Genomic DNA, 12,625 nt, shown 5'->3' on the forward strand with positions numbered 1-12,625 from the left:
TCTTGATCTTGCCTTCAACAACCTTAGCGGACAAATTCCAACCTCACTTGGAAACCTCAGCAATCTTCAATACCTCTACCTCTTCAATAACAAGCTTACAGGTTTGCTTCCTAGATCCATTTCTGGCCTTAAAAAGCTTATCGAACTTGATCTTAGTCAAAATTATTTATTTGGTGAGATCCCAGAACTCATAAGTGAGTTGCAGAGCTTGGAGATTCTTCATCTTTTCTCCAACGACTTTACCGGTAAAATTCCAAATTCTCTAGCATCTTTGCCTCGTCTTCAAGTGGTTAGCTTTCTCTCAAACAGCTTGACAGGAGAAATTCCTTCTTCGATCTGCAATATAAGTTCCATCGAAGTTCTAGACCTAGCTGATAACTACTTAAGTGGAATAATTCCACCATGTCTAGGAAACTTCAGCAAATATCTTACAATCTTAGATCTACAGATGAACAGTTTTCATGGAACCATCCTTGAAATGTTTGGTGAGGACTGTAGGTTAAGGAATCTCAACTTCAATGACAATAAATTGCAAGGGTCTTTACCAAGATCATTGGCCAATTGTCGAAACCTGGAAATGATGGATATTGGTGGTAACAAGTTAAATGGCACATTCCCCTATTGGTTGGAAACTCTACCAGAATTACAAGTTCTTGTTTTACGGTCAAACAAATTGCGTGGTGTCTTACAGAGTTACAAGACCATCCATCCCTTTCCCAAGTTACGGATTCTTGACCTTGCTAATAATGAATTCACTGGTCCTTTGCCCAAAGGTATAATAAAAAACATGAAGGCCATAATGAATCTCAGTGAACAACAAAGTTCTTTGCAGTATATGCATGACAGATATTATACATATTATCTCAGTTTGACAGTGAAAGGATTTTACATTGAACTTCCTCTCTTGACAACATTCACAAGCATGGACCTCTCAAACAATAACTTTCATGGAGAGATTCCAAATGTTATTGGAAAGCTTAGTTCACTTAGAGGGCTCAACCTTTCTCATAACAGTCTTAATGGTCATATCCCAATGTCTATGGGAAATTTGACTAGTCTCGAATGGTTAGACCTCTCTTCAAACAAGCTCACCGGTCAAATTCCTGACCAATTGAAAGATATGACATTTCTTGCCTTCTTAAATCTTTCATATAACCAACTCACAGGACCAATTCCTCAAGGCAAACAGTTCAGTACATTTGAAAATGGCTCATACAAAGGAAACTTGGCACTATGCGACTTTCCATTGTCAAAGTCTTGCAACAACAATGGGAGAAAACAATCATCTCCATCATTCTTGAAAGAGGCAGATGACTCAGAGACCAAGATCAATTTTGGCTGGAAAGTTGTGTTGACGGGCTACGGATGCGGATTGATAGTTGGAGTCATTATCGGATATGTTACTTTCAGAAATGGTGAACCAAAATGGTTTGTGACATTGTATGGAGTCAAATATCATCGAAAGGGAAGAAGATGCTCACGAAACTAGTCAATGCAGATGACTTTGGAAGTTATTGCAACATGGGTTCTCTGTACTCTGTTCCAGTTGTTTTCATGGATGTGTCTTTGTATTTTGCTCTTAGTACTAGTTATTGCTGTAATTAAATAGCCATGTGTTTCATCAGCAAATACATGGCAGTGAAGTGTGGTTGCTGCTTTTGCTTAATGCGTGACTTCTCTCACAATTTTGCTCTTGATCATTTATTCTTACATGCATCTATACCAAAGAATCCCATTTTTGTTTATGTGAAAAATACAGCTACCACTGCCTTAATGTTACATCAGATACTAAATGCATCAATTGGAAAAAGTAGAATGACTACTCTTCAAAAACAATATTTATATAAAAAAAAAAAGTGCAAAGCATTGAAGCAGTTTAAGGGTTTTACATAGTTAAGAAAAAGATTTGACTGATTGCAAATGGAAGCAACCTTTGGGGTTAATTGAAGAGGGATGCCGCTTCTCGATCAGGTGAATCGAGAAGGAAGCTTTGCAAGACTAGAAAACAAGGAAGAAGAAGGGAAATACAAAGGAAAAACTATAGAACAATATTTTCACAATGCAAGATCAGTGAAACCAAAAACCAACCAATTAGACAAGATCAGGGTCTATAGTTTGCTGCTCAATACTACTCTGTCCTATAGAATTCATTAGATTACGAAGACCATAAAGTCTGATAATACTGTCTCGCAAGCTTATGAATACTTATATTATCCACTATCCTTTTCCATTAAATAAGACTCCATTAGGTTTCGGAAAGTGCCAATCTCCTACTTTTTACCTTCATCTCTCCTTTTACATTTCTTAAATCTTCTAAGTTTTTATGAGATGACAGAGATATGAGATTAATGTGGAAAAAAGGAAGAGAAATTATAGCTGGTGATTAAGAAGGCCAAGAAGACTTAAGGTATTGAATCAGGGTCAAAAAGGCTATCTAAAAGCAAGCCTGCAATGGAGAAAAATGGTGATGTAGGTCCAAATTCAATCACCCCATTAATTTTTATGCTTTATCACAAAGCAAACCTGCAGTATGAAAATCCGCTGCAGTTCATTACTTTTAATTATATATGTGCTTCATTAGGTGTTGAAAATTAACGGGGATCTTCTACAAGTTAATATCATGGGTTTCTCAATGTTGTGTTGATGGGCTATGGATGGGGACTGATATTTGGAGTCATTGTCGGATATATTACATTCAGAAATGGTGAATCAAAATGGTTTGTGACATTGTTTCAAGTCAAAAATCATGGAAAGGGAAGACAATGCTCAGGAAACTAGTCAATGCATGACTTTGGAAGTTATTACAACATGTGTTTCTCTGCACTCAATTCAAGTTGTTTTCATGGACTTGTCTTTCTATTTTGCTATATGTATTAGTAATTGCTATCATAAAATAGCCATGTGTTTCATCAGCAAATACATGGCTATCATAAATTGTTTTAGAATGTATTGATTAATCCAGGAATTTATCTAGTAAATATCATGGCTTGCCTTTGGCCGAGCTGTCGACATTAAATTTGAATTGACCAGTGGGGGTGGAGACCATGAAGTAGTCTCATAACAACTTAAATGGGACAATTCCATAATGTTTGGGAAACTTCAGCAAACGTCTTTCAGTCTTGGAATTGCGAATGAATAGGTTTCATGGATCCATTCCTGAGACATTTGACAAGTACTGTGGCTTGAAGAATCTTAACATCAACGGTAATAAATTGGAAGGGTCATTACCACCATCTCTGGCCAATTGTAGAAACATCGAAGTGTTGGATCTTGGTAACAACAAGATCAAGGATACATTCCCTCGCTGGTTGGAAACACTACCAGAATTGCAAGTTCTTGTTTTAAGATCAAACAAATTGCACAGTTTCTTGCCAGGTCCCAAGATCAGCCATCCTTTTCCCAAGTTACGAATTTTGGACCTAGCTAACAATGATTTCACCGGCCCTTTTCCCAAAGGGTACATTGATGTGGAATCGCAATGAACAACAAACTTCTTCATATATGCAAGCAGGAAATTTGTCTTATCATTACTCTGTAAGTTTAACTGACAAAGGATTTGAGATTGAATTTGAGAAAATTTTGACAACATTCACAAGCATTGATCTCTCAAATAATAAGTTTGATGGAGAGATTCCAATTGTTATTGGAAAGCTTATTTAACATTGAGGGCTCAACATCTCTCATAATAGCCTTAGTGGTCATATCCCTGCATCTATGGGAAATTTGAAGAGTCTTGAATGGTTAGACTTCTCTTCAAACAAGCTCAATGGACAGATTCCTCAGAAACTGACAGATCTGACATTAATTTCTTGCGTTCTTAAACCTTTCACATAACCAACTCGTAGGACCCATTCCTAATGGCAAACAGTTCAGTACATTTGAAAATGCTACGGAGGAAACTTGGGACTATGTGGGTTTCCATTATCAAAAGGTTGCAGCAAAGATAAGAGACAACAACCACCTTCAGCAATCTTGGAAGAGGCAGATGAGTTGGAGACTGAAAGCAGTTTTAGTTGGAAAGGTGTGTTGATAGGATACGGATGTGGACTGATATTTGGAGTTGTCATTGGATATGTTGCACTCAAAACAGGTAAAGCAAAACGGTTTGTGGCATTGGTTCAAGGAAAACATGATTGAAAGGCAAGAAGATGCTCATGGAATTAGGCAATGCAGATGACTTTGGCAAGGCGTTGGTAGCATTTGCTTCTGTGTGTTTACTTCCAGATATTCTCGGTCCTGTTAGAGCTGAACCAGGCATTGACTTTATCATTTTGTCTGTTATGGCTTTGCTTGGTTGTACTGGTTGTTGAGTGTTTTGCACAGGTGCCTATGATGTGTCATCTTGCATGCTTAGTTTTAGATGCAGCTTAACACTTGTCTTTTGTGTTAACAGCTGTTAAGCTTATATAATTTGTATAAATAGTTTGCTTATAGTTGAATGAAACCAGTGCAGAACTTTCAGCTTACTTTCCTCTCGGTTTTACCAGCTTTCACTAATACATACCAGAGCATCATAGGTTATCGTTGGCTCTGTTATGCTTTAACAAAATTTGTTGTCTCTCATAGTTTCCTTACAGGTCCACGGTCAAGTATTCATGGTCATGGTTTTGTCATTACCGTAAGTTTTGGTAATATGCAGTTATAAAATATCCATGTATTTCATCAGCAGATCATATAATTAAATGATCAGGTTAGAAATCCTCTACTCAGAGAGATGCTAGGATTTTGTACGAATAGGATTCTGATTGTGAGGAAGAAAGTCACTTTGCCAGATAGCCAAAAGGATAATCAGACAGAGAATTTGCAGGAAAACTTATTGCAGAGTGAACTCACCAGCATAAAGCTTCCAATGTGTGAAGATATTGAAGTCTATGGTCTTCCATCTTGGGATAAAAATAAATAAATCTATCATCAACTTCTTGGGTCCTAAGCTTTAGGTGCAAAGAAGCATCTGCCTTTTGAAATTTCTGGCAAATGCTGTGATATAAAAACATTAGAATGTAGAATATGAACAGAAAATGGACTTGAGGCAATTTAGAATTAATAAAAACACAAAAGCAAGTCAATAAGTCAGGTTCTTTGCGTGATTCTCGGGTTTATGAATACTTAAATCATCCATTATCCTTTTCCACTAAATGCTTGAGTTACACCAAATAAGACTCCATTTGCTTTCGGAATGTGCCGAATCTTCTACTTTTTACCTTCATCTCTCCTTGTACATTTCTTATATCTTCTATTTGAGAAGGGGTTGGAGATGACTGGGAGAAAAAGGAAAAGATTATAGCCCGTGATTAAGGGTTCAGGTAAGAAGAACTAGAAGACTTACCGTATTGAATCAGGGTCAATAAATACAGCTATCTAAAATCAACATGCAATGGAGAAAAATAGGCATGTAGGTCCAAACTCAGTTACCCCACTTATGGCCAAGTCCGCAGCACCCATATCTGTTGCAATTCATTCCTCTTAGCTGTATATTTATATATCTTTCATTAGGTGTGGGAAATTGATTGGGAACATCTACAAGTTAATAATTATCATTTTAGGACAAAGAATTGAATTTCATTTTAACCAAATGTATATAATATAAAACACCTGAGCATTTGATTCATTGATTGGTGCATGATCTCCTACCTAAAGAGTATGGTCCGAATCCCCTACCCTTCAATTAAAAATAGTGTATATAATATTAAACTTAAAATAGAATTTCGTTTTATTTAAGATATAAAGGGAAGTAATTATATTCTGTTTACTATTTACTTGTTTAATGCTTATCTTTTACTTTTTATTTTTTTACCTTCTCTTATTTTTTGCAAAGAAAAAGTTAATAACAAAAGCATGGAGCCACTTGCTTTTCACGCATTATCATGAGTTTCTTGACGTAATCTTTTCCCTATAAAATGTTCAAGAGTCTCCACCATCTCCATACCCTCAAAAATCTGCCTCTACCGACCCTACTATCATCACCTCAATAGTTCAAAAACCTCTTTGTTCTAATTTAAATTGATTTGGGATTAATTATTTTTAGTCTCAAAGCTCAAGACTTCCTTTCCCTGTTAAAATATCTTCTTGTAAAATGTTATATAAAACAGCTAGAGCACACAAACTCTTATTCATGTTCATGTTTTTATTAATACTAAATTTTAGCTTGTCTCAGGGTGACGAACTCCAGCTGCTCTTATCCTTCAAGTCTTCAATCAATGATCCATCTGGCTTCCTCTCCAACTGGAACTCCTCCATCCCGTTGTGCATGTGGCATGGAATCACTTGCAATAATTTTTCTAGGATTAAGGTAATTGAGCTCACTGACAAAAATATTTCTGGGACAATTTCATCTTCAATCTTTCATTTGTCAGAGATTGAGACTATCAATCTTTCGAATAATCAATTATCTGGTCAAATTCCCAATGATTTGGTTTCTTCTGTATCACTTCGATATCTTTATCTTGGTTACAACAATTTGACTGGTACAATTCCAAACTGTTCAATTTCATTGGAAATATTGGCTCTTTGGAATAACAGCCTTTCAGGGAAAATTCCACCACAAATTGGAGCATGTTCAAATTTGAAAGTACTTATTCTTGGTTACAATTATTTGGTGGGGAGAATTCCAAGTTCCATATCAAATATCAGCAGTTTGCTAATCTTAAGTCTTGATTGTAACGAATTGATTGGCCAAATTCCTCGTGCATTTAGCAAACTGAAGAGCCTGGTGTGGATTAACTTTGGCGTTAACCACCTTTCTGGCAAAATTCCACAAGAATTTGTTGATTTAGTTTCTTTGATTTCTCTTGATCTTGCCTACAACAATTTCAGTGGACAAATTCCTTCCTCGCTTGGAAACCTCACCAATCTTGAATACCTCTCCCTATTTAACAACAATCTCAACGGAAAAATTCCATCTTCATTCGGAAACCTCACCAATATTAAAACTCTTTACCTCTACAACAACAATCTCAATGGACAAATTCCATCCTCACTTGGAAACCTCACCAATCTTCAATATCTCTACCTCTATAGAAACAAGCTTACAGGTTTGCTTCCTAGATCCTTTTTTGGCCTCAAAAAGCTTATTCACCTTGATCTTAGCGAGAATCATTTATTTGGTGAGATCCCAGAACTCATAATTGAATTGCAGAGCTTAGAGGGTCTTCAACTTTTCTCCAACGACTTTACGGGTAAAATTCCAAATGCTCTAGCATCTTTGCCTTATCTTCGAAGGTTTAGTATTTACTCGAACAACTTGATGGGAAAAATTTCTTCTTTGATCTGCAATATAACTTCTATTGAAGTTCTTGATCTATCTTATAACAACTTAAGTGGAACCATTCCACCATGTCTGGGAAACTTCAGCAAAGGTCTTTCAATCTTAGATTTGCAGATGAATAGTTTTCGTGAAACCATCCCTGAAACTTTTGGTGAGGACTGTGGGTTGAGGTATCTCAGCTTCAACGGTAATAAATTAGAGGGTTCTTTACCACGATCCATGGCCAATTGTAGAAAGCTGGAAGTGATGGATATTGGTGGCAACAAGTTAAATGGCACATTCCCCCATTGGCTAGATACCCTGCAAGAATTACAAGTTCTTGTTTTACGGTCAAATAAATTGCGTGGTGTGTTACAAAGTTCCAAGACTATCTATCCTTTTCCCAAGTTACGGATTCTTGACCTTGCTAACAATGAATTCACAGGTCCTTTACCCAAAGGTATAATAAAAAACATGAAGGCCATGATGAATCTCAATGAACAACAAGGTTCTTTGCAATATATGCATGGAGAATATTATAATTATTATGTCAATTTGACAGTGAAGGGATTTTACATTGAACTTAAGATCTTGTCAACATTCACAAGCATAGACCTCTCAAATAATAACTTTGATGGACTGATTCCAAGTGCAATTGGAAAGCTTTATTCACTTATAGGGCTCAATCTTTCTCATAACAGCCTTAGTGGTCATATCCCTGTATCAATGGGAAATTTGACCAATCTTGAATGGTTAGACCTCTCTTCAAACAAGCTCACCCGTCAAATTCCCTATCAATTGAAAGATATGACATTTCTTGCTTTCTTAAATCTTTCATATAACCAACTCACAGGACCAATTCCTCAAGGCAAACAGTTCAGTACATTTGAAAATGGCTCATACAAAGGAAACTTGGCACTATGCGGCTTTCCATTGTCAAAGTCTTGCAACAACGATGGGAGAAAACAATCATCTCCATCATTCTTGAAAGAGGCAGATGACTCAGAGACCAAGATCAGTTTTGGCTGGAAAGTTGTGTTGATGGGCTATGGATGCGGACTGATATTTGGAGTCGTTATTGGATATGTTACATTCAGAAATGGTGAACCAAAATGGTTTGTGACATTGTATGGAGTCAAATATCATCGAAAGGGAAGATGTTCACGGAACTAGTCATTGCAGGTGACTTTGGAAGTTATTGCAACATGTGTTCTCTGTGCTCAGTTCTAGTTGTTTTCATGGACATGTCTTTGTATTTTGCTATAAGTATTAGTGATTGCTATAATAAAGTAGCCATGTGTTTCATCAGCAAATACATGGCAGTCAAGTGTGGTTGCTACTTTGGGTTAACGCATGATTTCTGTTGCAATTTGCTTTTGAACATTTATTTTTACATGCATCTGAATTAAAGAATCTCATTTCTGTTTATGTGAAAAAAACCAGCTAAACATTTACTAGTTTCACCCATTTGAAAAACTAGGAAGGCTACTCTTCAATAACATGTATATAAAAAGGTGCAGACCATTGAAGCAGTTTAAAGGTTTTACATAGTTAAGGAAAAGATTTAACTGCTTAGCAAAAAAAAAAAAAAGGAAAAGATTTAACTGATTGGAAATGGACGCAACCTTTGGGGTTAATTGGAGAGAGATGCAGCTTGTTGACCAGGCGACTCGGAAAGGAAGCTTTGCAAGACTAGAAACCATTGAAGGAGGGAAATACAAAGGAAAAACTATAGAACAATATTATCACAATGCAAGATCAGTGAAGACAAAAAGTAACCAATTAGACAAGATCAAGGTCTATAGTATGCTGCTCAATACTACTCTGTCTCGTAGAACTCATTAGATTACGAACACCATAAAGTCTGATAATACTGTCTCGCAAGCTTCCTTGTGAAGGAAGATCAATATCTACGGATATTGTCTAATGACTATACTGTGGATTTTGGCAGAGAATCATAACAACCTTCGTAGCATTATCCCTCACCTCCTCTGAATCATCATGTAACAATTCAACAAGACGATTAACAGTTTCTGTTTCAATTATTGCCCTCGATCTGCCTTCTTATAACTCAACTAAGAAAGAGCCCCAGCTGCTGTGCTCCTCAGGTCACTGTCCTCAGACCACAAAAGCTCAACCAGTTGGGGAATTGCACCTGAGTTTCTAATAAAAGGTACTGAATGCTTGTAATCTGAAAGTAGCCAGAAAACACAAGCAGCTTCAGCTTTTGCCTCATTATTTCCTTTTCCCTAAGGATTCTCACTAAGTGGTCAGCTATGGAAACCGCATTTTCTTCATTAAGAGCTAATAGACAGAGTGCATTCTCTGCAACATCCCAACCAAGAGGATCAGGTCCCTGAAGAAGCTCAGCTAACAATGGAATAGCCCCAGCTTGAGCAACATGACCAAGGTAATCAATCTAAGTTGAAATCACTCCAAGGGTATTGCCTGCCACAAGTTTTATGTCACTGTCTCCAACTCGAAGCAACTCCACAAGCAGAGGTATAACACCCAACTCAACAAGCGTACAGTTCCTAGCAGCTATTTATAGAGTTTCAATTTCTTCATTTTTGCTTTCTCAACATTTAGAATATTATTATTATTTTAAGATATTTTAGGTAACTTTTTTAAAATAATATTATATTCGATATTAGGAAGTTTCTCTTTGAAAAAGTTAGAAATAAAATTCAAATTTACCAAATCTATCACCGTTTTGTAAACAATGAAATTTTATCACTAAATTTGAAATAACGAAAAGATTTATATTTTTACAAGTAACAATCACTAATTAATGTAATAATTCTTATAAAGTTTATGTTCAAATAGACTCTAATATTATATTTGATATTTGAATGTTTCTTTTTGGAAAACTTGAAAATAAAATCTAAATTTACTAAGTTTATCACTCGTTTTATAAGGTATGAAATTTTATCAATAACGGCAAGATTATCATTAATGGCAAGATTTGTAAAGTTTTGTAATGAATGAAATTTTATGAATAACGGCAACATTTGTGAAGTGGAATGTTCATTTTCGATTTCCGATATTAAAGGATTGAAACTAAATTATAGTCAAAACTTAAAAAATTGAAAAAATAAACACAAACATTTTTGAAATTCCAGAGAATATTGAACATGGAGCAATATTCAACCAATGCTTTGGGCAATTGGTCACACGCACCTCTTTCTAAACCAGAAATCCTAAATCAAGAGAAAAACTTATGACACAAAAATTTGCTGCCAATGATTTAACTGTCACATACAAAAATTTAACCCGTCCTGCACTTCAATATGAAAGCAGTCATTGGTTGCAATTGACATTCAGTCATATATATTTAGAACCTGTATGATAAGACCACTCCAAAATTTTACTTATTAATCAAATCAGACATATTGTACTTGAGGCACAGTTCACAAAACAGTAAGGCCAGCATTTAAGGCACATCTTATATATGTAGAAGACCAACAACAATATCACTTCCTTAAAACAGATGAAACATATACTAATATCCAACAATCTTGCCACCATAGAATAACTTCACCAACTAGAGATCATACCTTTGATAATTCTGCTGCAAAGTCCGCCCCAAGTAAATTCCTAGCTATTTCAGGCGAAAGCATTCTATGAAACCATATAACGAAGCGGAAGCCATCGTCATATATATAAAGGCCTCTTGAGTCTAGGCTTTCTGCAATCAATGGCAGTCTCTTCACAGTGGTTTTTAAATCATCAGCTTCAGCAGATGGCTGCAAAGATAAGACAGAAGTGATGTTCAGTTTGCAAAATCTACATCTTTATTCAAATTATTCAAAGGCACAAAATCTTTTAAAAATTTATATATTTTTTAAAAAATCAATGAAAATCACATTATTGAAAAATAATTAAGAGGCTATTACTCTTTTAAAAATTTATATATTGATATGACCAAAAATTTTTTTAAAAAATATGCATGATAATTAATTCTCATAAAAAAATATATACAGGGAAGGGCGGAGCTAGCCAACTTTTACTGGGGGGCTAAAGATAAAGGTGAATAATGTATAAAATAGAAATAATTAAATGCAATATGCAAGATTAATAATTTTCTCTTATATAATTAGTATCGTTTAAAAACTAAATACTCAAAGATAGTTTTCTTTCAACTAAATATAAAACACAAAGCACATAAAAAATATCTTATATAATCAAGATTAATATATATATATATATTGGTGAAATTTTAAGCAACAATAAATAATGCAATGTTACAACTCATATTTGAGAATTACATAATAATTTTTTAATTTTTAAAGACTAAAATCATTAAGAACACATAATAAAAAAAAATATGACAAGTAGAAAATAGAACTACATAACAAAAAAGAAAAAATAAGAATATAGTTGATGATTCGTAGAAATTTGAAGAAGAAAATTTATAGATACTTAAAACATATGATCAAATAGAATAGAATTGAAAAAAAAACAAATATAAATAATAACAATAATAATAATAGAAAAAGAAAGATAAAAAAAAGCTTTGCCTCTTCGTAATTTCACAATAAAAGGACAAAAGAGAAGAGAAAGACAAAAAGAAAGAGATGGAAAGAGGTGTGAAGAACTTTAAAGGGAAAAATTTAAGATTTAGGGTAAAATTAAATGGATTTATAGGGTCATTTTATTATTTTTTATTTGAATTAATAATTTAATAAAAAATTATTTTAGCAGCATATTAAAATATATATATAACATAGTGTAATTAAGGATGTTGATATGACATTAGTAATTTTTTTTGTATATATATATATATATATCTTTATGCATATATATAATTAAACTGATTTATGACATCAGACATTTTTTTCATCACACCAAATCAGGAGACTATGCCCTGAAACAAAAGGTGGACATAGCTCAACCAATCACAATTAATTCATTATCATGGTCGCCAAGGGTAACCTGATTTTTATTAGAAAACATAGGGAACCAGGTGAGTTAAGTACCATTATTAGCTTGTGCCGTGTATTTAAAGATTTAGAACTTTGTGATACCATACAGTTAATCTCTTCCCTCTAAGTGTTATACATCTTTCCTTTTCCTTCAAGCATGGATTGAATTTCTGATGAAGCAGGGACATCTATTTTTATTTTTTTTCATATGAAGATCATTACTTCATTATAGCAACCGAATAATAAGTATCAGAAACCAAAATGCAACAGGTACCAATTCTCATTTATTTTCTCTTGAACATATTAAGTCGACGTAAGAGAGTATGTTTTAAATTTTCCCGATGAAGAAATTAGGCTCAGACACAACTTGGAGATACTCCCGATCGTATTAAAAAAATCATCGACTCTACCAAAACTAAGATGTGCTTGAGCAAAATTAATTTGGACTTGGTAAAAC

The 12,625-nt window shown here is 34.6% G+C and overlaps 2 protein-coding genes and 2 pseudogenes across 2 annotated transcripts in view; 3 read left to right on the top strand and 1 right to left on the bottom strand.

Moving 5' to 3' along the window:
• The first annotated feature begins 665 nt into the window (after window positions 1-665).
• LOC148761381 (receptor-like protein 9DC3 pseudogene) lies at window positions 666-1,666 on the top strand (annotated as a pseudogene).
• Window positions 1,667-5,957: 4,291 nt separating this feature from the next.
• Window positions 5,958-7,708, top strand: LOC18593352 (uncharacterized; the record flags this gene model as incomplete). The annotated part of the gene is made up of 1 exon (XM_018124156.2): window positions 5,958-7,708. A coding segment is annotated over exon 1 (1,635 nt), but the record flags the coding sequence as incomplete, so codon positions are not given.
• LOC148761382 (receptor-like protein 9DC3 pseudogene) lies at window positions 7,705-8,573 on the top strand (annotated as a pseudogene).
• Window positions 8,574-9,025: 452 nt separating this feature from the next.
• Window positions 9,026-12,625, bottom strand: part of LOC18593365 (ARM repeat superfamily protein) — a 64,110-nt gene continuing 60,510 nt past the window's right edge. The window contains 2 exon segments of the mRNA XM_088807952.1: window positions 9,026-9,294; window positions 9,297-9,474. Of these exon segments, the coding sequence (XP_088664078.1) occupies window positions 9,026-9,294; window positions 9,297-9,474 (447 nt within the window).

The sequence above is a fragment of the Theobroma cacao genome, chromosome 7 (genome assembly GCF_053813885.1).
Source record: "Theobroma cacao isolate CCN51 chromosome 7, ASM5381388v1, whole genome shotgun sequence".
In the NCBI taxonomy this organism is placed as follows: Eukaryota; Viridiplantae; Streptophyta; class Magnoliopsida; order Malvales; family Malvaceae; genus Theobroma; species Theobroma cacao.